The 25,748-nt window shown below is 41.6% G+C and overlaps 1 protein-coding gene across 2 annotated transcripts in view; it reads right to left on the bottom strand.

Moving 5' to 3' along the window:
* Window positions 1-549: 549 nt before the first annotated feature.
* Window positions 550-25,748, bottom strand: part of LOC129107516 (kinase suppressor of Ras 1-like) — a 39,283-nt gene continuing 14,084 nt past the window's right edge. For both annotated transcript variants that reach the window (XM_054619054.1, XM_054619125.1), the window contains exons 2-18: window positions 14,056-14,203; window positions 11,681-12,062; window positions 10,872-11,032; window positions 10,695-10,761; window positions 9,511-9,594; window positions 9,355-9,416; window positions 7,530-7,642; window positions 7,165-7,330; window positions 5,424-5,481; window positions 5,015-5,069; window positions 2,997-3,236; window positions 2,694-2,890; window positions 2,419-2,515; window positions 1,786-1,919; window positions 1,487-1,618; window positions 1,048-1,183; window positions 550-961 (exon numbers count right to left, since the gene is read on the bottom strand). In XM_054619054.1, the coding sequence (XP_054475029.1) occupies window positions 824-961; window positions 1,048-1,183; window positions 1,487-1,618; window positions 1,786-1,919; window positions 2,419-2,515; window positions 2,694-2,890; window positions 2,997-3,236; window positions 5,015-5,069; window positions 5,424-5,481; window positions 7,165-7,330; window positions 7,530-7,642; window positions 9,355-9,416; window positions 9,511-9,594; window positions 10,695-10,761; window positions 10,872-11,032; window positions 11,681-12,062; window positions 14,056-14,203 (2,370 nt within the window). In that variant the 3' untranslated portion in view covers window positions 550-823. The remainder of the gene's footprint in view (window positions 962-1,047; window positions 1,184-1,486; window positions 1,619-1,785; window positions 1,920-2,418; window positions 2,516-2,693; window positions 2,891-2,996; window positions 3,237-5,014; window positions 5,070-5,423; window positions 5,482-7,164; window positions 7,331-7,529; window positions 7,643-9,354; window positions 9,417-9,510; window positions 9,595-10,694; window positions 10,762-10,871; window positions 11,033-11,680; window positions 12,063-14,055; window positions 14,204-25,748) is intronic.

Raw genomic sequence — 25,748 nt, 5'->3', positions numbered from 1 at the left:
TGTTTAATTCATTTTAAATTATATTTAATTCCAAATAAGATATTTAAATTATATTGTCAATATTTCTTCAAGCCAGTATTAAGTTTCAGTTTTAATAAGCACCTTGGCCTCTCAGCTGCTGTATTTGTACATGTATGGACAGTTTGCATGCAGACCCTGAGGGCAGAGATCTCTCAGGCAGTGATGATGATGATGATGATGATGATGATGATCCCACAGCCTTTACCAGAAGAAGAACCGAGTGAGGAGACAGAAATAGGGAGTGTTGGAAACAAGTGAGAACATAAAGAGACAGGGAATCCAAGGCAGGGACAGAGGGGACAATGTGGGATGGAAGGGAGAGCGTGGAGATCAGACACAACAGGAACAGGCAGAGGTGGATCAGTGGGCACCCGGAGGAGAGGAAGTCCCAGAGAGGAGAAAGAAGGAGAGGTGGAGAGAGGATATTACTGCTGACTGTTAGAAACAATATTAAGGAAGGAAGCATAAAGGGAGCAACAGCTCCATCCATAGGCACAGCAAAATGTGAGTCTCACTAGATCTTTCCTCAAAAAATACAAAAGAGCAGTCACGTTAGAAAAGGTCGTTTATATTAGTTGATACCCAGCAGGACAGCTTCATAATGTTCACATTTCATTTACAAAAATCTTATTTACAACATGTTCCATTTGATTGATGGTGTATTGCATCTCATTACTGCTTACATGACATTAAAATGAAGACATCTATGGACTTAATAAAATGATGACGACTCCCTTTTTGAATGCTGGTGTTAATGGTGTCCACCCATGGATCATGAATATGCCTTCTCGTTCTATGGTACCTACTCAGTCGTCTTCCAGAAGTGTCCGGGGTGAGACAGCCTGCGGTTGAGTTTCGGGAGTCTCTCCAGCATGTCTGCCAGCTGGGTGAAGGTGGGCCTGTTGTCTGCTTCAGAGGCCCAGCAGGCAGACAGGATCTCCTGTTGAGATGGAAGGATTGCTGTTGTTTTTATTTCCCTCAGATCAAACTGAGACTGTCCTTCTATGTTTTATGTAACAGACTCACCGTCACCTCCTTGCCCAGGTTGGCGTCTGCCAGTACCTTCTTAGTTCCCACATTGCTGCCTACTAGCCAGATTTTAGTCTCCTCAGGCAGGTTGGTCATGGGCCAGTCTCCCACCTGCAGCTCATACCAGACTGTGCTGAAAAGGACACAACGCAAAAATGTGATCAGGAAAGCTGTGGTGACAGTGAAACCACCTGGCAAGTATGCCAAGTGGTTTATGAAGCTCATGGAAATACAAATGTGAAACAACAACAGACTAACTGATGAAATGACTAAGCACCAAAGAGAAACTAAGTGCATGATAAGGAACTCTTCTTTAATTCTTTGTTAATGAAGCATATTTAGTTTGAATGCCACATTTACTTTAGAATATAGCATACATTGACAGCCTGTTGATAAACCTGAGGAGGCTGCTAAAGTCTAATCAATCAATCAATACCCAAATGCATGAACGTCAGCCTCTTTGGAGAAAGGCAGCTGGTCCTCATCCAACTCCGCACTCATCTTTCGAACAATATCTGGAGCCAGGTAGTCGATCCAGCCCCGAGGTATCCGCAGCACGTTCTTCCTTCTAAAACACACACAGTGACACACACAGTGACACACACAGTGACACACACACACACACACACACACACACACACACACACACACACACACACACACACACACACACACAGTATGAAGACAGTGACATTGGCTTACCAGAGGTACATATCTTTCAGATAGATAGCCTACCTGCCTTCCTGTACCACTCCAGCCATCCCAAACAGGCCAAAGTCTGTGATGACCACCTTGTTTATGTCGTAGAACACGTTCTTAGACTTCAGATCCTTGTGAATGATGCTTTTGGCATGCAGATAACCCATTCCCTGTAGAAGAGTGGAAGATGAGAGAATTCGTAGAGCTATTTATCTCTAACTTTCTTCCTCTGACATTGGTCTTCATTTTCACACACTGACCTGTGATACTAATATTTGAGTATTTATTTGAGTAATTAAGCATTATTTGCTCATCTGTGTTAACATGGAGCTTCCAGAGCATGGGTGAATGCAAACATTAAACAAATGTCCCGTTAAAATAGTGCATTATGTGTGGCAGTCTTTTAAAATAAAATATTACAGAGATAATTCTCAATGTATTGTTTGTAATTTTGACAAATCTGATTACTTTTGAAGGGGTTGGATCCTTTTACAAGCCACTGGATCTCTGATAAACGTAATTAATCTGATGACATCCGGCTTTAATGAACAGCAGGTTGTAATTTGATATTTTGATTCATGGATTATCAGAAATGATCATATGTTGGTATTGAAATGATTGAGTTTGCTATCTTTTTTTTATTCTGTCCATCTCACAAGGGTTACTTACCTTTACAATGTCCTGTGCAATCTGTCGGATTTTATTGATGTCGAGCATGTGACCTCTTTCTCTTACAACAGAGTACAGAGTCTCACCTTTACAGAAACTGCAGAGAAAACACATGCAATAGTGTAACTAAAACCAAATTCTAAATCAATACGAATACACAGCTAATCAACATATCACCTGTCTGTATGACCAGACCAGTTGTTTATATACTGCAACTGTTCTGGAAATGAGAGAACAAGAGCAGAATTGAGATCTGACGAGTCATGCAGCTGTACCTGGTGATGATGGCGAGGTGTGGCGGGGCCATGCAGGCGCCCATGAACAGAATAACGTTCTCGTGCCTGGTCTGCCTGTAGTTCATCACCTCGTTCTTGAAGAGCTTCAGGTGATCCTGGTTGTTGCCGTCAATCTCCAGTAGGCGAATGGCCACCTCACCGTGCCAGCGACCCTTATGCACCTTCCCCCAGCGTCCCTGGACCACCACAGAGTCCAATGTGTCAGCTGGGTTGGACGCAGATGTTGCTATTGTATGTTGTGTGCTAAGATTGAGTGTGTCTATATAACATGTCTGTCTTCACCTTGCCAATCAGCTCTCCCAGCTGCAGCTGCTCATATGGGATGTCCCACTCCTGCAGGTAGACACTGGTCTGGCTGGCCTTACGACAGATGGGGTTCCTCCAGCGGCCAATGGCCCCGCGGCGGCATATGGAAGCAGGTAGGTCCTCCAGCCCGTCCTCATCACACGCATCAGTGGAAATGCTCTGCTCTCTCCCGCACTGGTCGGCTGCTGCCTCCTCCTCTGCTGGGTAGTCCTCCTCCTGAAACAAAGAGCAGAACTAGAGAAGTAAACACAGACTGTTTCACTAATGATTCGGTTACATAAAACTCAGATCAAAGCACTTTATAAAGAAGGATCAGATCCTCAACAAAGGGTGAGAAACAGAAAAATAAAATGGAAGTTTGTAAAGCATTATTTAAAGTTTATACAGTTGTTCTAAATAGGCAGCATGGTCTCATCAGACACAACGTCTTCAATGGAGTCCAGGAGTCTGAGTCGACTACAAGAATTGTTTTGTTTTATTATTCATTTAATACATTTTTTAATACATATTAGCACAAAAGAATATTCCACAATTTTTTTAATGTATGAACTAAGAATGGTGTTTTTGTTAGCTTAGAATGAGACCTTCATATCTCGGGAGTGAGATATTCTTTGCTGCTCAGGTTTTGTTAAGGTAAGCATGGCCTCCCAGCGAGGGGAACAGCGTTGCCATGTTTTATTTTATTTTTTTGCACTGGCCGGCTCACGTTACTGCAGTCCTGAAAGGGAGGAGTGAGCTGAGGGGTATTCCGTTGGTTGGAACCACACCTACACACTGTCTCTTTAAAGGGAAATGGTACATGGACTTATACTTGTATAGCGTCCTTCTAGTCCTCAAAGTGCTTAACGCTCATTCACACATTCACACACTGATGGAAGAGGATACCATGCAAGCTGCCAGCTGCCCATCAGGACTATCTAACATTCTCACACATACAAAGGATGTGTGTGTCTTGCTCAAGGAAACAACACATGAACTGGAGCATCTCGAACTTCCGTATCGAACTTCCAATCTTCTGATTGCGAGATGACTCGCTCTACCTCTGAGCCACAGTCGCCCTTTAGAGGACTATACGACATTCTGAACATTACATTAATATCTCATCAAACAACTATCATTTATGTAAAGAGGATATAGAGTAGAAATGCCTGAGAAGAGAATGAAGTCCATCTCTCTCTGTGTGTGTGTTGTAATCAGAGCTCCTCCTTGCTTTGTTGCTGAACTGGCTTCCTGTGCTTTAAGTGCATGTTAGTGCATGTGAGCGTGCCCCACTGGTTAGCTCATGGCCGCTGCTCTATGCTGCTCTGATCCGGCGGTTACATCTGATAACGCCCGTTCAGACAGGCAGCGTCGTTGTGGAAGCGTAGCACCGACCCCCCAGTTCCCCCTCAGGTAAACACGTCAGCACTTTTGCCGTAGTTTGTACTGTTAGCACTGTTAGCACCTTTAGTTTCGAACCGTCGGCACAGGCGTTTCCATGTTGAGAGCCGTTGAGAGGCAATCAAAATGCTCACAATCTTGTATTATGCATCTTCAAAATACATGATTATATGCATCATTATTTAATAAGGGATGGACTTCCTAATCATCCGGCTGGTATCAGGCCTTGCTTAATTCATTTATTCTATTTTTTATTTTGTTTTTAGCGTTTTATTATTATATTTGATTATTGTGATTGTTTTACCCTGTACAGCACCTTGAGATGTCATTGTATTTTAAAGTGTGCTATATAAATAAAATCCATTATTATATTATTATTGCTCAGAGGGAGAGAGAGAGAACACAGCCACACTTTCAGTTCTTCCATCTTTCACAGATGACAAAATGCAGAAATGATAGTAAATAAGACCTAGGCTCCACAATAGTACATTGAAAAGTGCAGTGAACCACATAAGCATCCCATCCTACAAATGACAGGCAAATAAATTCATTTTCACTTCCTCAGATGATGTTACTAACCAAAAAGACGAAGTAAAACAACCGTCAGTACTCACCCCTCCTTGCTTTGCTGCCATTAGCTGTGTTTCAGTGACGGCCAGCTGTGAGACTCTGAGGGAAGAACCACAAGACTTAGTAACTGGCTAAATCTTTGGCAGGGTTAATACGCTCTGTAAACATTTGATTGAGATCGTAAAAAATGTTATCTGGATATACTGACCAATTTTAGTTTTTAACATCAACAAGAAACACAATGATAAGGATCCTTTAAATTTGAGAATAGGATAGTCAGTAGGATATTTCACTGTGTACGAATAGACTGGTTGGTGCTCTCTGGGGGACACACTTTGAACTGGAGACATTGACTCTGAATAGACTCATTTATCCTTAACATGTCTTGTTGCTGATGTGTATGAAAAGTGATTAGCTAATATATATCATATGGAACCTGTTGCTCTCTCTTACCCTGACTCATTGTTGCTGCCATAATGTTGAACAGCAGTATATGTGGAAGCAGGAACATCTGTTGGAAAACACAACTTCAGAATACTGCACTAGGCTACAAGAGTCATTCTCATCATTTAAAATTGCTGAAGATCCAGAAGATCGACGGTTCGATCCCCGGCTCCACTAGACCATGTCAAGACATTTAACACAAAATTGCTCCTGCAGGCCGGGCCAGTGGTGTATGAATGGGAATGAATCATAAGATATTTTACATAGATTTTTTTTTTTTCATACAACCTCATACAGTGTACTACTGCACTGTAGAACGCTGAGCATGGTTACTGGATAACTGGTAGTGTTTATGAGTCACGATTCAATCGCTATCTGATCGTTAACTGTCTGACCACAGACAGGGAAATATGTAAACATGAACCATAAAAAACAACAGTTTAAAATGAAGCAGCATTGGCTGAGACTCCTGACGTGTAGTCCCAAGAATGAGTCAATACCAAAAACACTGGATCCTACAGTTCCCATAATGCAACCACTAGCATCATAGCACTGCCTTGTAAATGTTCACTTCTTTCAATCTCCATGTGTGTAGTTTGCAATGCAGGCTTTCTGTGTCTCCTAGTCCAAGTGGTCTATCCCTGCAATCCATCATCTGGGTTATTACCTTTTTCAGATGATAAAGCTCCTCCAGAGCCAATGAGGGCTTTTCAAACTAGTTCATAGTTATAAGAGCATAGTTCTTGGAACCCCTTTTTATTGTGTCCACTCTGCTAGAATCAAGAATCCTCGTGGTTCTGGTAACAAGGTTTTGAGGGTCTTTTATAGCTCCTAGTTCAGAGTAGGTACTCTCTGAGCGCAAGAGGAACCGTGAGTGATGGAAATGTACAGTGATCGGTCAGCACATGAGCCAATGCAGCGCCGGCAACCACCATTTTTAAAAAACGTGCCATGTAAATGACTGACAGCACAAAACTTAAAACAGAAAATCAACTAAAAAAAAAGCATTTGCATGACGGCTATTCTGCTTGTGTTTTTATGATAGTGGCATGCAACAGAGTTATTTGTTTATTTTAATATTACTAGAGCAGCTAAAGAGCTCCTGGAACGCTGTGACCTCGATGCTCTTCAATCTCCCAGATGGACATGTGTGAGCTACACTGGACAGATGAATTCACTTCAACCTTCCTAATGGCAGCAAGTGAAACTCATTTCATTTTTTACCCTTTCAGCCTGAAAATATTTAATTTCTGAAAATAACTAAATATTAGCATAGATTACACAACTTGGACTTAAAAAACAAAAAAACAACAACATACTGCTTAAATAGGCTCACATTTTCTCATTAGCTGCTTTACATCATCACGTTTCCACACGCAAATGCATTCAAATACAGACAATGGTCAACTATTGAAAAGTAATGCAGTCTAATCCATCAACCCTCCAATGCATCCTTCCTTCATGGAGGTTACGATGTTTTAGGGAGGTGTTGATTGATCGTATGGTCGTTATGGAGGCTGCAGTTTGTGATGTGCTGTTTATGTTATGCTGTGTTACTGCAATAAACATAGAGGTGTTTTCAATAATATTTGATCCACCACATTGATATGAATGAGAGCAGACTATATATCATAAACATCATTAGCTGGATACATGAGTGTATTTTAATCACCAAAATCCAGCCTACTTTACAAAAGGCTGGTGTGTGTGTGCGTGCATGTGTGTGAGATGCCAGTGACAGGTTGCTGACCTGGGAAATGGAAGCGGCTGTCCCGGGAGCCCTGTGGTGACGCGTTGATGGGGGTCACAACTGGGGGGTTATTCTGCTGGAAATGTGCTGGGGACGAAGGTGTGGACGAGGTGGCTGATGACGGGTTACTGCTGGAGTCCAGCTGGTTCAAACTGGGGAGAGGCTCCTGGAAAACACACACACACACACACACACACACACACACACACACACACACACACACACACACACACACACACACACACACACACCTAATCTTACATATCTAATCTTACCTACACATTCCCTTCGGGGAAAAAAATCAGCTACAGCAGTCCAGAACAGGATTCCAAGCATATTGTAATAGATACGAAACCTGTACTTACCCTTTTGGTTATGGCTTTTGGTAAAGTGCAAAATTGCAGTGGGATCTCTGCTGTGTGATCAATCCGATTATTGATATCCGATGGCACTGATTCTGCCCTCCGCATCCTTGGCACTACAAATCACATTCAAACATTAGCTCGTTTTACAATAGTTTACAATAGCTCACATTTTGAAGTTTGTCTAACAGCAACAGTCAATGTGCACTTCCTGTAATCATTCCTCCAGTTCAAACTGGTCTTTACAAGAATCCTTTCTAATGTGCTTTTGTGCAATAATACATTCCAAAGTGTACAGGAAACTAATGTGAGGTTTCAGCAGTCCGACAAAAACAACATTTCCTTTTTGTGTTACTTTCTCAGCACAGCAGCTCAGCACAGAAACACTGGCTGTTCATACTGTCCCTTTAACACTGATGGTTCCAACCATCAGTCCAGAAGCATGTTGTGGGTCCAATCAGTGCCCTTTCTGTTTTAGCTAAATCAGTGAACACAACGCAACACGGAATTACAGCATGGCAGGCTCTAAACCTAACCAAGCCAGTCTAACTACAAAACCCTCAGTGATGGAAACAGAGTGGCAAGATCCAACGCACCTTTAAAGAGTCGTTGGATCTTTCATGCTGCTGAGTTGACACTCAGCAGCATGACACACACTGACATCTACATCATATCTGCACAGGTTAAACTACAGAAGAGTGCTATGATAACAAGCATGTTATCATAGCACTGAACAAATACTGTGAGCCTTTGCTTAGAAGGATCCAGAAGTAACTGTTGTCATTATCTTGCTTAACTAGTTAGCAATAACAGGGTGGAAGCATTTCTAGCTTTTTATTTAAAGTTAAACCTCCACTGTCATTCTCTAATAGACAGTGTGGAGTGTGGTGGACAGAGACCAGCGCAAGAGACCAGGTTGTATAGAGACCCCAGCTCCCTCACTTAGCATGAGAGACAACAGTCAGGGCCAAAAGTTAACCAGAACCGGCTCATAAAAGAGGCACCTTCTGTCTTTACTGTCAGGATGTTAAAGAAAGATCAGGGGTGTCCTGGTGTCCCTGGGGTTTAAGATGCTGACTAAGATATCACTAGTTCCAGTCCAGGAGGCTCCTTTGTTACATATTATTGTCCCCATGAAATGTCACACTCAATAAATCTTTTACAACTACTCAGTTTAAGATGCTGACTAAGACATCACTAGTTCCAGTCCAGGAGGCTCCTTTGTTACATATTATTGTCCCCATGAAATGTCACACTCAATAAATCTTTTACAACTACTGCAGCAAGTAAACAGATAAAGAAAGATAAAGCAATAAAGGACGTGGCTCTTTAAAACACTGACAACTGGTGCTAAAACTGCATCATGTCTTAGCTCTATGCTCCTCAAACTAACAGAGGAGAGGAAATGTCTCACCGCTAAGAGTTACTTAGCAGTGAGACATGATGTCATTTTTATTTGAATCGTTTCAATTTCACCCCTACATTAGTGCTTTCTCTTGGTGGAAATGTTCAGCTGGACTCTGAGCCCACAGTAAACAGCCCACACACACACACACACACACACACACACACACACACACACACACACACACACACACACACACACACACACACACACACACACACACACACACACACACACACACACACACACACACACACACACACACACACACACACACACACAAAAGATCACTTCCTTAATGCACTTGTCATGAGATGTTATGAGCTGTCCACTCTGCAGTACTTCCATATCATGAGCAACAATCATAAGGTATTTCCCTGGCAATTCAATTCTAAAAGAGAGAAAGTGAAAGAAATTGCTTACATGTGAGAAATGATATCCGACATGAGGGGGCATCTTTGGTACATTTGTTGTGGCACTTTAACCTGTGAACAGATGGATATGAATTACCCTACTGAGACCATAACTGGTGCTACTATAATCAAACAGAGCAGGGAGCTCATATTTACAGCCTCTTACTTGCAGTGTTTGCACTTGACACCAAACATCATGCTCTTGCGACACACTTGACATGTCTGGGAGAGCCAGGACTTGGTTGAAAACCTACAAAAGAAAGAAAAAACATTTCTTCATCACAATGACATACAGATGAACTCACCTAATGCCAGTCAGCCCCTGCATCCAGTGACTGTAGTATTGAATGCTGGGTTATCTGGCTTGGGATTGGAGACTCCACATTAACAACAGGAAACAACAGGAAGGCTCCACAGGTGCATAATGGAATGTTTTGGATCCAGTGTTTTTTTTGGAGCTTGACCCATATTAAGCACTAAAAGGCCTTTTCAAAAAATCGGACTCTTATTTCTTCCCAACTTCATGGTGAAATACTACAACTAAAGTTCTACATGTACTGTATACAATGACTTTACAATGGCATTCAGTTTTCATTCTGATACACGAAGAGTAAACAAATGATCTGCACATGTGATGGAAGAGGTAGGTAACGATTTAATAAAATGGGACCTTAACCCAAACATGCCAAAACATCTCAATTAGCTTTTGAATGTGTAGTTGAACCCCAAATAAGTTTGCTTTTAAAGTAGGAATGCAACGATCTGACTCTTTCAGCCGCTATACAATACCTTTGCTTTGGGCACTGATCTGATAGCAGCGTTTCATTAATACCCTCTATGTGTGGAAGAGACTGGGATCCTTCTGTTATGTGTAAGGTAACATCAGGCTGGACTTAAACAGTGCTTTACTAACTTTCTAAAAGTAAATGTAACAAATAAATACATAGAAAAACAGTACAGAAATGTTATTTATTTAGTATTAAATAACTTGGTAAATAAATCTTTAAAATGAACAGAAATTACAATCAAGTATAAACCTTTTTAAATGCAGCAACAAAACAGGAATCTAAATTCCATTCTATAATATATATAGTTTATAATCATAGAATTGATTTGAAAAGATCGGCCCCATTGTCGACGATAACCAGTCCAGCAACTGAGTCACTATCAACCTGACATCGGTGCATTCCTAATTAAAAGAACAATTTTTATGTTGAAATTACACAAAAGCTCCAAAATGTCTGAGCTTTTATCGACCCAAACTCTGAACACACAGCTATAAATGCCCTTTAAATCACGGGAGCAGCCCTTTCAGTACACAGGAGGTGTATAGGGTTGTCAGTGACTGACCTGTGTGTTACAGCCAGGCCAATGTCTCTCCTCATTGTCTGAGGGGAGCTCCTGCGCATGGTCATATCTGTGAAGAGCATTAGAGCGTAGTATGTAAAAAAACACGAAAAGAGACGATGTGAACACACATAAGAATGACAGAAGGAATCCAGGCCAGCATCTGAGATGAAGACTCACTGTCCAGCAGGGAGGGCGTGGCAGGCATCATGTAGGGGGCTGAGGCCGGGACGGGGCCGGGGGTTCGAGCAGACAGCAGCGGTGACCGCAGCGCTGAGTCCTCAGGATTGTTACAGCCGTTGATCTGAAGAGCACCCAACACTTTGTTCTTCTTACCGGCTCTGCAAGAACAGAAAGCAACTAACACTACTGTATACAGTAGGCCACTTCATCCTGTGACACTGTGACACTGTGAGGGTGCAGCTGCACAGTGCAAAGTCATGGCATCAGTAGCAGCTAAACCATAATGGAATAGTCTGATGGGATTTCTGCAGATTTAACAGATGAGGTGCTAAAGTTTGAATCCATTGGGAGCATGAAAGTGCTCAGAAGAGAACATGGCAATCTGCCTGATATATTATGAGATATCTAGTGTGCAAAGACCTTTTAGGCTGATGGTGACACTTAAAGACACTGTGTCTGTGTTATTTTAAGTTATATTTTTGCGGCGTTATGCCTCCACCAACCAATCAAGTTACAGTTTACATCCATGTCTGTCTGAATGTCATCACCTCATCATTTTATACTTCTAGTCATTGGTGTGGACCTTTCAGGATAAGCATATGAATATGGCATTCATTAATTATCCCTTAAAGTTAAGATCCGAAAGAAAAAAGTTCTCCATTATCAGCTAGAAAGGTTCAGACACTCTTCATTGCATTTTTTTCCTTCAATTTTGTTTGTTTGATATTCAGGGGCTGAAATGTAAGGCACATTTATACACAGGCAACTGATCTGCCATTATTACCATGAGCACATGACTGCAGTACCTGTGTGTCACAGGCTCCTCGATGCGGTTGGCCAGCTGTGACTCTTGACTCTTGGTTCTTGTCATTGCAATGGGGAGGAGCTGCAGCAGCTTGCGTGAAGGTGCTGGTGGTGTGTGGGAGGGCTTGCTGCTGTTCGTCTTCGAGGCTGGAGTGGCTGGAGGGTTGCTTGGCTCCAGGGCGAAGGCGTCATCCGTTATTATAAAAGCTCTCCGGTCATCTGAACAAGGTACCACTGATATGGAGATGGAGCGGCCGTGGGTGCTGGTGGGCTGCTGGGGGGCGAATGGGCTTACAGAGCTGGAGGGGGGGTTGATGGGAGAGAAGACTTCACTGTCCTGTCGGGGCTCAGAGCTGCAGGAGTCTGAGTCAGGCCTCGGATCACCTCGGGTCAAAGAGTAAAGATCCAAAATGAGTGCACAAGAAGAGTACGTAATGTCACACATTACAGAAGGTCAGATATTAAAGATGGGTGGGATGGTTACTTGTGAATAATAATTATCAATTCATTGTGTCAAATTATTGTGAAAATTCAAATATACTATAATCCCATCTGAAATTGAATTTAGTTTATCTTTACAATGTGCATAAAAACTTAAGGGCCAGTGTACCAACACAAGATAAAATGATTACAACTGTATTAATGCTAAAGAATTTATGTCAACGGACCTTTTTACATTGTAACTGTCTTCCTGTTCTGATTTCAAATCAATTATTAACAGGAACTACATGTCTAAAAATAACCCTGTTTCATGGTGCATGTTAAAAATAAAAGCAAGATGGCTATCAAATATATCACATAGTGATTTATCAAATTAAGATTGAACAAAATGAATAGACCAACACCCGGATCTATTTATAGCGTTCCTATTAATGTATTCTGCGGCACCTGAGGACCCAGCTTACAGCTTTCCTGGACCCACTACAGTTCGCCTATCTGCCACACATCGGGGTGGAGGACTCCATCATCTACCTGACACACAAGGCCCTCTCTCACCTGGAGAAGCCGGGAAGCACTGTGAGAGTCATGTTCTTTGACTTCTCCAGTGCTTTCAACACCATCCAGCCCTCCCTACTGAGAGAGAAGCTGCTGGAGATGAACCTGCACCCCGACACCACTTCCTGGATCACAGACTACCTCACAGGCCGGCCACAGTACGTCAGGGTGGATGGCTGTGTCTCTGAGTCTGTGATCAGCAACACCGGCGCACCCCAAGGAACTGTACTGGCACCGTTCCTCTTCACTCTCTACACCTCGGACTTCCGCTTCAACTCTGGTTCCTGCCACCTCCAAAAGTTTTCCGATGACTCCTCCATTGTTGGATGTATCACCAGGGACAACGAGGAGGAGTACAGAGGACTGATTGAGAGCTTCATCACATGGTGCAGCAACAACCACCTGAAGCTCAACATCAGCAAGACCAAGGAGCTTGTGGTGGACTACCAGAGGAACAGAAGCCCCCCTGTCCCTGTTTTCATTCAGGGAGGGGAAGTGGAGAGGGTTGAGTCCTACAAGTACCTTGGGGTGCAGATAAACAATAAACTGGACTGGACACACAACACTGACGCCCTCTACAGGAAAGGACAGAGCAGGCTGTTCTTCCTGAGGAGGCTGAGGTCCTTCAATGTGTGCAATAAACTGCTCAAGGCATTCTACCAGTCTGTGGTAGCCAGCGCCCTCTTCTTTGCTGTGGTGTGCTGGGGTGGTGGCATCAGGACTGGAGATGCCAACAAGCTCAACAAGCTGGTGAGGAAAGCCAGCTCTGTGGTGGGTCTGGAGCTGGACAGTCTGGAGTCAGTGGGTGAGAGGAGGATGAAGGCCAAACTCGGAGCCATCCTGGACAATCCCTCTCACCCTCTCCATGAGGAACTGTGGCAGCTGGGCAGCTCTTTCAGCCATCGGCTGATTCTACCAAAGAGCAGGACGGAGCGCTTCAGACGCTCATTTGTGCCCACTGCCATCAGACTGTATAACAACAGCGGAGACCACAGTCTGTCAACATGCTGACCAGCCCCCCCGTGGATATACATGTACATTTTTATTCCTGTTCTATCTTTATTTTGTTGTATAGTATGTGTATTTATTGTCTGTGTCTGTGTAGCTGTATAGTATGTGTATTTATTGTATAGTATGTGTATTTATTGTCTGTGTAGTTGTATAGTATGTGTATTTATTGTCTGTGTAGTTGTATAGTATGTGTATTTATTGTCTGTGTAGTTGTATAGTATGTGTATTTATTGTCTGTGTAGTTGTATAGTATAGTATGTGTATTTATTGTCTGTGTCTGTGTAGTTGAGCTGCTGCAACACTCGAATTTCCCCCATGGGGATCAATAAAGGAATATAATGATGGATGTATGCAGAGCAGCCAGGCTCACCTGCATCATTAGCACTCTTCAGACAGGAGAGGGCGGCAGTGAGGCGAGAACGATCTTCTGAGTTGGAGCCCAGACGTCTCATGGTGTCCTGGAACTCAGAGCTGGGACTGGGCACAAGGCCGTCCACTGAGAGCTTCCCTGCTGCAGCCTGCGGGAGAAAAGAAGGACGTCTCCATCACTGACAGAAAGTCTGCTGTAGTCATCAGTAGGAAATACAGAATATTACTAGGAGTGTGTTTGTCTCGGCTCCTGTATGGTTTTCTGCTTCTCTTCTTTGTCTATGTGCATAAATGTCTAATACACATAGTTGTCTCTGCACTGAATCTGTTCATCCATCAGGCACACAGAGTGAAAGCTTTCTTCATCATGACGACATATTGGGACAATGGTTTGAGTAAAAAGAAGTACTGCCAAGACCTAAAGACTGTACGTCTGCTTTACAACTACAGCCTCCACAATCACTATTCCAGTGAAATCAGGACCTCTGACAGTTCCAACCAAAATAAAGCATTAGGATCATCTCAAAGGAGATCCCATGTACCAGAATATGTTGTTATTTTACTTTAAATGTCTACAGATATACATAGGTGTACAGTGTTCAGCTACCCAGGAGAGGAAACAAGTAAAAGTACCCCTGTAGTAAATATCACTTTACATACAGCATGCATGTTGAGCCTCTTCTCTAGAGAATGGAATACCGACAGCGATCAAACAAACTCTTTGAGCTGCTGGGCTTCAAGAGCAGCATAAGCCGAACAATGATTTGACCTGGACATGACTCCTCATCACATCATTTATGTGTGAGGCAGCCGTCAGGAAGCTCAGATCAGAAGTCATTGCAGGTTTATAATACAGTTATGTACAATATGCAGCACACTTGAATTGTGTGTATGACAAAACCACCAAGCAGAGAACATATCCTGTCTATGGCAAACCTTGGACCACGACTGACCAGGGACCTTTCTATCATGATCTTCAAAAGCTAAACTAGGACTACCACCCTGGGATTGGAAGCCTCCCCAACCAGTCAAGTTGCAGTTTAAGTGTCATCATTTTGTTTAAAAGTCATATTAGCATATGAATTCTTATGTTTTTGGACAACCCAAAAAACAAAAAGGTCTCTGGCCATGGCTGCTAAGAAAAAAAGTGACCTCTTTATAAGAATGGCGTAAGAATGGTGAAGTTATGTTCGTACTTCATGAGTCAGCAGGATATATTTAGCAGAATAAAGATGGACTCTTATGGCATTCTCTCCAGAGGTTTGCTCATGTCAAACAGGCGCCCTGTTCCAGTGGGGTGTACAGTAGGCCACACTATGCAGCCGTTAGAATGACATATTTGCATATCTTAGCCATATATTTATCTGCCTCAATAAAAGATACTAATGTTAATTATGCTGAACGCTTAGCATCTCATTTACATTTCATAGAAGAGTGTGTGTATTTGAAGCAAGAATAACTGGTTCTAAAGCGGCTCAGCTGAAAATTGAAATCTACAGCAATGCAGCAGGGCATGCTTCAACAGAGTTTATGCAAGTGGAGAAGGGAAGGTATTCTGCAAAAAGCTGGCTCACCTGACAGCTGGGTGTCTGGAACATGGAGCGGTCAACATGCCGAGTTACTTTTTATTCAGTGGGAATTAAAAGAAAAGCCTGGCACATTTGCAAGGAAATAAAATAAGAAAGAAATGAGAACCCGTCAGTATGATGAAGTGTGGGGCACAGCATTTGCCATAAAGGGCATTTGGGGGAAAATACCCGTTGGTCTAAAGTCTACTGTCTACTGTCTAAAATACCAAACCTAAAACAACACTGATTCCTGGAATCTGCTGGGTTTACTCTACACTGCTTTTATTTGACTGGAATGTGTTTTCTCAGCCCTTGGTTGGTGTGTGTGTGAGTGTGAGTGTGAGTGTGTGTGTGTGTGTGTGTGTGTGTGTGTGTGTGTGTGTGTGTGTGTGTGTGTGTGTGTGTGTGTGTGTGTTGATCCCCTGGCAACTGGCTGTTTCCTGCATTGTGTCCATGCTAAGTGCAATGGACAGGCTGGAGTATTTAAAGGTTCAGTATTTGTGGTGATGCATCAGGGAGACAATGCTATGACTGAATTTGAGACTTCTATGTTCTGTGCAAAAACACAAATCTTCAACAGTTCAGTTGAAACTAATAATGAGGCTTCAGCAGCCTGCTTCTCCATGTCTGGTTCCCACAGTGTGTCCTTGCTGAACCACAGCAGAGAGATGTGTTCTGGAAGTTGCATGTAAGTTTGTTCCCAGAACAATACTACTGCCAGGATGACAAATGCAAGACTTGATTTGAGTAGTCCAAACCACTGAGGACCCCTAATTCATGTCCTCGGTACTTGTTAGGTATGCAGATGTATAAAAGCATATGTGTAGTATATGCATGCTGTTCGTAAGGTGTCAGTGTGTGTATGCATATGAATAGACCGTAATAATGGCATTGCATTACTATGCAACAGCTTGGGTCCACGTTTACTTCCTGTAACATGATGTAATTCACATACACTGCATCAGCGGCCACACGATGACATGTAGCTTTTGCCATGCTGGTGGATTTTACGGAGAGAACAGGGCTGGGCTGTCTGATTTTGTTGAATCTTGTTTTGTCCTGTTTATCTGACTTGGGAGGTTAAACTCCAAACCTGAAAAACAGATTTAGTTAGTTTTGGTTAACTGCTATGATGTTAAAGCATGCATTGTGTAAGAAAAACATGCATGCTAGTCAAAGCCCTTATCCTTTTCCAAGGGTGAATTCAAAAACACAAAAAAGCCTGAGGTTGCAGCTTTGTGGAATCTGACCCAGTGGCACCAATGACAAGCATCACGAATAACTTTATTGAAATAGCCAATATTCTCAGTAATGGTCTGGTTTACTGGTGTAGGTCATACATAGACATGAGACTGTTCCATAACAAGTTAAAGGTTCCGCACAGTAACCTGAAATGCAGGAGGACCGCAGCTAAAACAACCCTATGGTTATGACTGTAGTCAGATCAACTGAACACTGTGGCCGCGGAGCCTCGCGCTTCACAGTAGGAGGTGAGCGAGTGATTGCACTTGGGCCAAAGCAATACATAATGACATGCAGGACCAACACACCAAAGACCCTGAGATAACAGCAGAGAGGTACCAAATGAAGCACACTGTAGCACTAGCGCGCACACACACACACACACACACACACACACACACACACACACACACACACACACACACACACACACACACACACACACACACACACACACACACACACACACACACACACACACACACACACACACACACACACACACACACACGTAAACAAATGAGCGCTAAAGCATTGCTGTACTTCCACATTGACTACGCAGCCTCACCAGAGATGAACATGTAGAGGAGAAAATAAAAAAGAAACATGCCTAAAAAGTGTTTTATCTACTTAGCACACACCCATAAATCTGGGCCTGCATCCCAAATCATTGTACATCCTACACAGAACTCACTGTGGATTTTTATCAGAACTAGTCTCTCTCAAAGAAACAGTTCCCATGAGAACTGTTGATAATGAAGTATTTGGATTTTTCCAGAATAATCAGGATAACCATTGTTTCTGTCAGCACACACAGCTGCTGTTTTTCTATCCTTTCATTTCATCGTTTATCATTCCACTTCCATTGTATGGAGGTAGAGAAGATACATCAGAACCTCTTACTATCCAAAACTGAAACTATCTGCAACTATCTGCAGGTCCATATACATGAGAAGCTTAGAAGAAAAATATTGCCCATCATGTCAACATGGGCAAGGTTGCCCTACCAGCTGTCTGTCAAACAATACTACAACCTATGTTGACATTTATCTTAGATTAGACCTTTGTCAGTCATACTTCAATTCACAAGAAGCCAGATGTCGTTCTTGGACAAGGCATGTGACGTTGACAAAGACCGCCATTTATGTCTCATTCATGTCCAATTTATGTCCAATTTATGTGCCATTTCCCATTCCCTTTACAAATAGTTATTTCAACCTTAATCCCAATCTTTCCCAAAACCATGTCGTTTTTGTGCTTAACAAACCTTAATAGCAGGTTTGTGACTGCCCTTTAATTACACACAGAAGCGTTTTCTGATCTGACGCAGCAAAGGTATTTGTCTTTGCCTTCCAACACCATATATGTAACTGTTTTCTGTGAATATGTTTTGGTTAACGGTCATTGTTTGGGTTCAAATAATTACTTTGTTAAGGTTAGGGAACCTTGGTCGGCATGGTTACAATAATTTAACACCCGGCTAAGGTCAGGGAACAATAGTGGACATGCTTATCTAAAAGCACAACGTTGTTACATTGGTAACTGATAAGTTACAGTTTTGGAAAGTAGAGAAAACCTACTGTCGTATGTGTCATTTTAAAGGCAATCACAAACATCATATTTTGTTGCTTAGATTGGAGGACATGTTGGTGTGGACTCCTAAAGACCTAGTGGCAGCCTTTAGGAACTTTTTTCACACATTTCAGACAGTTTCTGCAAAATACATCCAGCACTTAGCACACTTTAGTTAGCTCTTACTCTGAGAAGTGGACGCTGTACCTCAATCAACAAAACTGCCTGCCAGGAATGACAAGATCGTTTAATTTCCCAGATAGCCTCAATGACTTAGTGAATCTTTGAGAGGAATTCAGACCTGGCTGGGTGACAGAAGGCGGCTGCAGCCAGAGTCTTCTTGGACAGCTTCCAGCCTAACCACATAAGTTCTGTATCCATCTTATCTATTCAACTCTTATTCAGCCAGTATTGGTTTTATTAATATTGTATGTGCAAGGCTTTATATCATAGTGCCATACATCATCATTTGCATTGTACATTTAGAATATCATTATTGTGTGTTACTTCACTCTCATATTTATTTGAATATTAACAGAGAACCTTGAGGGAAATAACCTCCAGGGGAGACATTTGTTTGCCATTTGAATATAGCCATCACGGGAAAAATGTTCTTACAACAACACCCACATCAAAATACTGTCAATGACAGTGTACTCAAGAGTCCTGGGGTCCACCCAATCAGAGTGCTTTTAATAACAGCCAAACAAAGTGTTTTGTTTAAATTTTGTGACAATGCAGTGATGAATAGAACAAGTTTAAATCCAGCCATCAGATGCCAGCAGCCACTTCTCTCTGGAGATGAACTGATGAAGAAGCCTGCCCTACTGGAGTATTAGTGACACATTTTGTGAAGACTAAACACACCAACTTATTTGAACTACACTGTAAAACAACCTGGCCTCTAGTTTGTAGTGTGCAAAGTTTGCAGTGATTTGATGAACCACAGATATATTTAGAAATGTGTACCTTCTAAACTCAAACTCAATACAAACTCAAATGTAACAACATGATTTTCACATAGGGCTGTTAGGTTTCGGGTTGGTCCCTAGATGTATTTTGTGGTTGTTTCTCCTTCCCCTCTCTCTTTCTTGTCTCCCCTCTTCTGCACGGTGTGTGTGTGTGTGTGTGTGTGTGTGTGTGTGTGTGTGTGTGTGTGTGTGTGTGTGTGTGTGTGTGTGTGTGTGTGTGTGTGTGTGTGTGTGTGTGTGTGTGTGTGGCAGGAGGGCATGGCTGGCTGCTGATCAGACACACCGGCTCTCAATCAACTAATCAGCCTCAGACTACTTAAGCTTGGCTTCAACTCCACCTCAGTGCCAGATAGGTCTGTTTCCTTTCGGTAGAGCTGACATATCCAGCGAAGTATAGTTTCGCCCTCGTGTATTTTCGGGATTGTGTTCTGATTTGTGTTTTTCTATTGTTTTTGGTTTTTGGTGAGTGTCTCTGCTACCTGCCTTTTTGTTTTTCTTGATGCCAGTGAACCTCCATGTGCTCGCTCCTCTAGACCGGTGTGTTTGTTGCGAGCCTCCTGCCTCCACTGCCTGCTTCATATCATTTTGTGACCTTGTCAATAAACTCTTTTTTTGTATAAATCCCCCGGTGTCCTGTCTCTGCTCTGGGGTCATAACCTAGCCAGGCCGTAACAAGGGCCCCTCAACAAGATGCGGAGGAAAATGGCATCTGAGAGCCGTCATCGGCCGCGGTGACACTTGTCTTTTCATTATGGTTTTTGTTATCGGATGCACTAGATCAGAACTCAGCTGTGTCCTCCTGTGTTTCTCCACACTAGACACTTCAATGTGACCTGCCTGATCAGAGAGTGATTGGATATATGTTGTGGTCAAAGTAGCAGCTGTAAAATGGTGGATAAACACATTTGATTTCATTAAAGTCCTTCACGTTAAAAGCTCCTTTTTTTGCTGCTTCCTCTTCCTCTCTGCAGTATTATTAGATGCCACTAACAAAGCTACGCAACCTATGAAATTCTTCACTATAAAAGTCTCTGTTGTTTTGTTATTCTAGAGCTTTTATTTTGAAGCAGCAGAACCAGGAAAGATTATGTTTTCATCATCAGTAACATCACAGGACTCAGACAGCAGGTCTCAGCTCTCCTCAGGAGAGGAGCTCCTGTGTGGGAGGAAGATGATGGAGACCTACGTTTGATAAATTGTCTGGATTGGGTCCACATGCTCTCCACACCTCACTGAGATCTGAACTCCATGTGAGCAAGATCCAATCTGGTAGCATACAGACTTATCAGTTAATGAGTCCTAGCATGATCAGATGGCTAAAGTCATAATGAAAAGACAAGTGTAACCATGACCATCACTTTTATGGACGTTGTTATTTAGTTGCATCTACTCCCCCAAAAATTGCCCTTGGTCAAATACCACAAACCATTTGACACACAGTAAACATGGGGGCCTTCATTGTTGTGTGATTGGTGTGTGACGACACAACAAGTAAGGAGAAAGCCAAACAGAAGTGTAACCAGCGAGTATTGATTGGAGATCACTACTGTTCTATTCTGCACAGTCCTGGCTCATCCCAAACAACCCTTATATATCCCCAATACATCATCCTGCACTTGTAGGTGTGAACTGAATAATTCTAATTGTTATTCTTTTATTTTGTTGTTGTCATCTATAGTGTTTTCTTTTCATAAAAACACACAATAAGGGAAACAAAGATTATATTTTTATGAATTAAAACAAAAATGTTGTCATTAGTAGTTTTAATGATTAATTATAATCTGCTTAGGTTACGTTCAACATGACCATTTAAAAATGGTAACCACGTGTTGCTTTAAACATTACCTTTTTACAACGTTAACCATGGCTAATGTTAACCTTGACCGTTTCCCAACGTTAACCACATGTAACATTAAAGGAACAGTGTTAAACATGAAGGGGGATTTATTGTCAGAAATGGAATATAATAAGCTTAACTATGTTTTTATTAGTGTGTAAAGGCCTGCAATTAAGAAATGTTTTGTTTAGAAAAGGCATTCATATTTCCATAGGGAGCTGGTGCTCTTCCACAGAGTCCACCATGTTGCACCACCATGTGTCTACAGCAGCCCAGAACGGACAAACCTAACACACACACACACACACACACACACACGAGCCAGGTGAAGTTGACAGCTATGCTCATTACTGTTGTAATAAAACATTCACAAGTAAAAATACAATACTTTATCAACACTTCTGTTCAACAAGCATGAGCATGGAAACGAAAGTGAAACCTAATTCAATCGGCCGCTCTCATCCCCGACCACTATGTTTACATAAAAACAGCACGCACGGTCGGCCCAAAGCGTTTTATTTATTTAGCAATGCTGTAACAGAAGCTGTCTGAATGTAGTCTGTGATCTTAGTTTGTTCTTGTAAACTTCTCTGCTGGCTGAGACAAAGCATTCAGAAGGACAGAAGGACTGACTGTCAAGAGAAAGTTGCCTCCATCGAAGGGCCTGATAACTTTTCAGGAGAAAAAACCTGCATTTACAACATGAAATACAGAGATATGACTGAAATACTGTTGGGTGATTATAATACTTCAGCAAACTATTTGTTATTACATTTCCACCGTCATTGTACTAACTAACACACACTGTCTCCCTATTTTGGTGTTTTGTGTCAACATGCTGTGCGTCCTCCAAACCACAAGATGATTTCCTGGAGAAGCTGATGATCTGTTGGCGTCATGCCTCAATGTGATTGGCTCAGCTGTTTCTGTGTATTGTGTGCATTTACCTTCTCATCTACCCACTGATCATTTGGTGATCAAGCGGATAAGGTGAGCATAACACTCATTTTTAACTTTATACAAAAATGACTGCCTGAAGATGAGAAACTGCATGTGAGGCATGTTCACTGATTTCCCAGCTGTACGTTCACCAGAGCAGGACAATGTTATATGTCATGTATTTTCTTTTATATCTGATGATCACAGTGCTTTCTATACTAGCCCTTGGCTGCACTGCAAGCAAGAGCTGAAAAAAAAAAAGTACTGTTATATGTTGTGTCACTGTCACGGGTTATTTGTAATTCTGATTGGCAGCCAATCTTCAAGAGGTCCGATGTAATCTGTTGAGGAGAGACGTCAGAGCATCAGAGAGTAGAGACTCTTGACTTATAACCTTCATCCCTGACCAAAATCACTGAGTCAACCCAAGAAGAGGATTGATGCCCATCCTTTTCTTCTCAATTGACAACCAAGCCATCTAACATACAGCGGGTAAAATAAGTATTGAACACGTCACCATTTTTCTCAGTAAATATATTTCTAAAGGTGCTATTGACATGAAATATTCACCAGATGTCGGTAACAGCCCAAGTAATCCATACATACAAAGAAAACAAAACAAATAAATTCAGAAATTAAGTTATGTGTAATAAAATGGAATGACACAGGGAAAAAGTATTGAACACGCTTACTGAAATTTATTTAATACTTCGTACAAAAGCCTTTGTTGGTAATGACAGCTTCAAGACGCCTCCTGTATGGAGAAACTAGTCGCATGCATTGCTTGGATGTGATTTTGGCCCATTCTTCCACACAAACAGTCTTCAAATCTTGAAGGTTCCGTGGGCCTCTTCTATGAACTCTGATCTTTAGTTCTTTCCATAGATCTTCTATTGGATTCAAGTCAGGTGATTGGCTGGGCAATTCTAGCAGCTTTATTTTCTTTCTCTGAAACTTTAAACGAGCTTCAACATGCTTTTTCTTCAGCATGGAGTTTTGCGTGGTGAGCGTGCATACAGGCCACGGCGGTTGAGTGCATTACTTATTGTTTTCTTTGAAACAACTGTACCTGCTAATTCCAGGTCTTTCTGAAGCTCTCCACAAGTGGTCCTTGGCTCTTGGACAACTCTTCTGATAATTATTTTCACTCCTCTTCGTGCGAGGAGCACCTGGTCGTGGCCGGTTTATGGTGAAATGATGTTCTTTCCACTCCCAGATTATGGCCCGAACAGTGCTCACTGGACCATTCAGAAGATTAGAAATCCTTCTGTAACCAATGCCATCAGTAGGTTTTGCAACAATAAGGTTGCGAAGGTCTTGAGAGAGCTCTTTGCTTTTACCCATCATGTTTCTTGTGGGACACCTTGGCAATGAGACACCTTTTTATAGGCCATCAGTTGGGACTGAACCAGCTGATATTAATTTGCACTGACAAGGGGCAGGATTGCTTTCTAATTACTGATACATTTCAGCTGGTGTCTTGGCTTTCCATGCTTTTTTGCACCTCCCTTTCTTCATGTGTTCAATACTTTTTCCCTGTGTCTTTCCATTTTAAGATAAGATAAGATAATCCTTTATTAGTCCCGCAGCGGGGAAATTTGCAACACATAACTTTACACATAACTTAATTTCTGAACTTATTTGTTTTGTTTTCTTTGTATGTATGGATTACTTGGGTTGTTACCGACATCTGGAGAAAATGTCATGTCAATAGCACCTTTAGAAATATATTTACTGAGAAAAATGGTAACGTGTTTACTTATCATTAAATCTATGCAAGAAAAAACAGGTTATAACAGAAACTATTTGATGATTCAATTTGACATTACGGGTTGTACCAGACAATAAACTGAGCACTGGTAAGGAACTTTTTGACATAACTGAAAGACTGACATTCTTAATTCGCTGATGAAATGATTCCCCAAAATACTCAAAATATTCCATTATAGATAATACCTGTAACAACACTACTTTAACTGCAGCTGTATATTTTACTTTGATCTTTGACCAACCAAGGTGACTCCTTAAAAAAAACTGGTGCAAACCATGCACTGGTGTTAACATTTGGTAAGTGTCAACCTACAAAAGGGGTATTTCACTTAAGCAGAACAAGTCAAAGATCAGCAGTCTTGTCTCTGTCTAAAGGCATCTACATGTAAAGTAGCGACCACTGCTGTCTCTGTCATCAACGCCATGACACCCAGGTGACGGGCTCCTCATTCACTTCCATTCATTAACAAAAATATATCAATATTATTCTGATTAAAGGTACTTGTTTTTTTCACCAATATCGCATTTTTCTAATTATGAGTATAGGAACAATTTCTTCCTTGAAGTGTAATTTGAACACCTTTTAAATTGTAAAAATATAGAAATATAATTCTGTATGAAGTATCACAACACAACCTTTATAATGTGTTATCATTATAATTATAACAAAGCATTATTAATTGTTATGAGTGCTTATAACTATAGTCATACAGTTCTATAGACAGATTGTAATGAATTGTTAGTATTTTACTAACATTTATTAGTATTTTTATAATGTATTACAGACTAGCTGTGTCGTGACTGTTATGGATCAATTAAATGTCGGCTCAAACTATGAAGACTAAAGGTTTTCTCACCTAACATCTACCCACACAGAGAGGTTTAGGGCAGGGAAAGTTTTACATATCGGCCTCTGAAACATCTGCAACAACCACATCACAATGAGGGGAAATGGAATTTTGTTGGTGGTCGCAGCATTAAAAGTTCTACCATCTAAAGTTCTAGTATGTTTCAAAATCCGTCTGTCACAAAGTTCTCTTGTGGTATTATCCATATCTAGTTTTATATAATTAACAGTGTTAAGTTACATCTAGTCTAAACATCCAGTTTAGATCAATTAAATTGAACCATGAAGGGGTACTAGAGCTCATCTGAAAAGGCTGTAATGTTCAAAAAAGTTAGGAACCACTGGTTGGCATCACTCAAATCAAAAACAAGCATTACCCAAGCTAGCAAAAAGGAATGACGTAGACGTTTAAGTACTACAAAAATCCAGTATACATGGCTACTCCACTGATTAATATTATGGTCATGGAATAAAAGGGTTCAAAAAGATGCAGAAGAACCTGAGATATTGTGTATTTATTGCACATATCCTTTCCTGGTCAAAAGCTGGCACCTATATTACTGACAATGCAACTTGAGCCCCAACAGCTCAGTCAGAGACTAGGGTGTGTTATTCTAGTAGCAACTAATGTAGCATCGATCAGAGTCGACGGCTTTTGGTAGTTGTTGTCAATAAGAGTGAAGCGTTTTGCTTGAAGCTTTTGAGTTGCTTACTGCTTGTGTTTTTACCGGAGCACCCTGAATGCCTCAAGTTGAAAAAAAATTCAGCTCAGAGCGTAAAAACTCTAAGTCTCATCTCATTGTGTTGACTGAGGCTGGACACCAGGACCAACATGAATATACCAATGTAGTTACCGTGATCTGAACTGAAAACTGTGGTACTGGAGATTCAGGTAGGTCGTTTTCATACATACAAACTGTACTATTTACTATAAAATAGCGTACAGTT

The sequence above is a fragment of the Anoplopoma fimbria genome, chromosome 1 (assembly GCF_027596085.1).
Source record: "Anoplopoma fimbria isolate UVic2021 breed Golden Eagle Sablefish chromosome 1, Afim_UVic_2022, whole genome shotgun sequence".
Taxonomy (NCBI): domain Eukaryota; kingdom Metazoa; phylum Chordata; class Actinopteri; order Perciformes; family Anoplopomatidae; genus Anoplopoma; species Anoplopoma fimbria.
The sequence above is the reverse complement of the archived record's forward strand: the minus strand, read 5'-3'. Positions and strand labels throughout refer to the sequence as shown.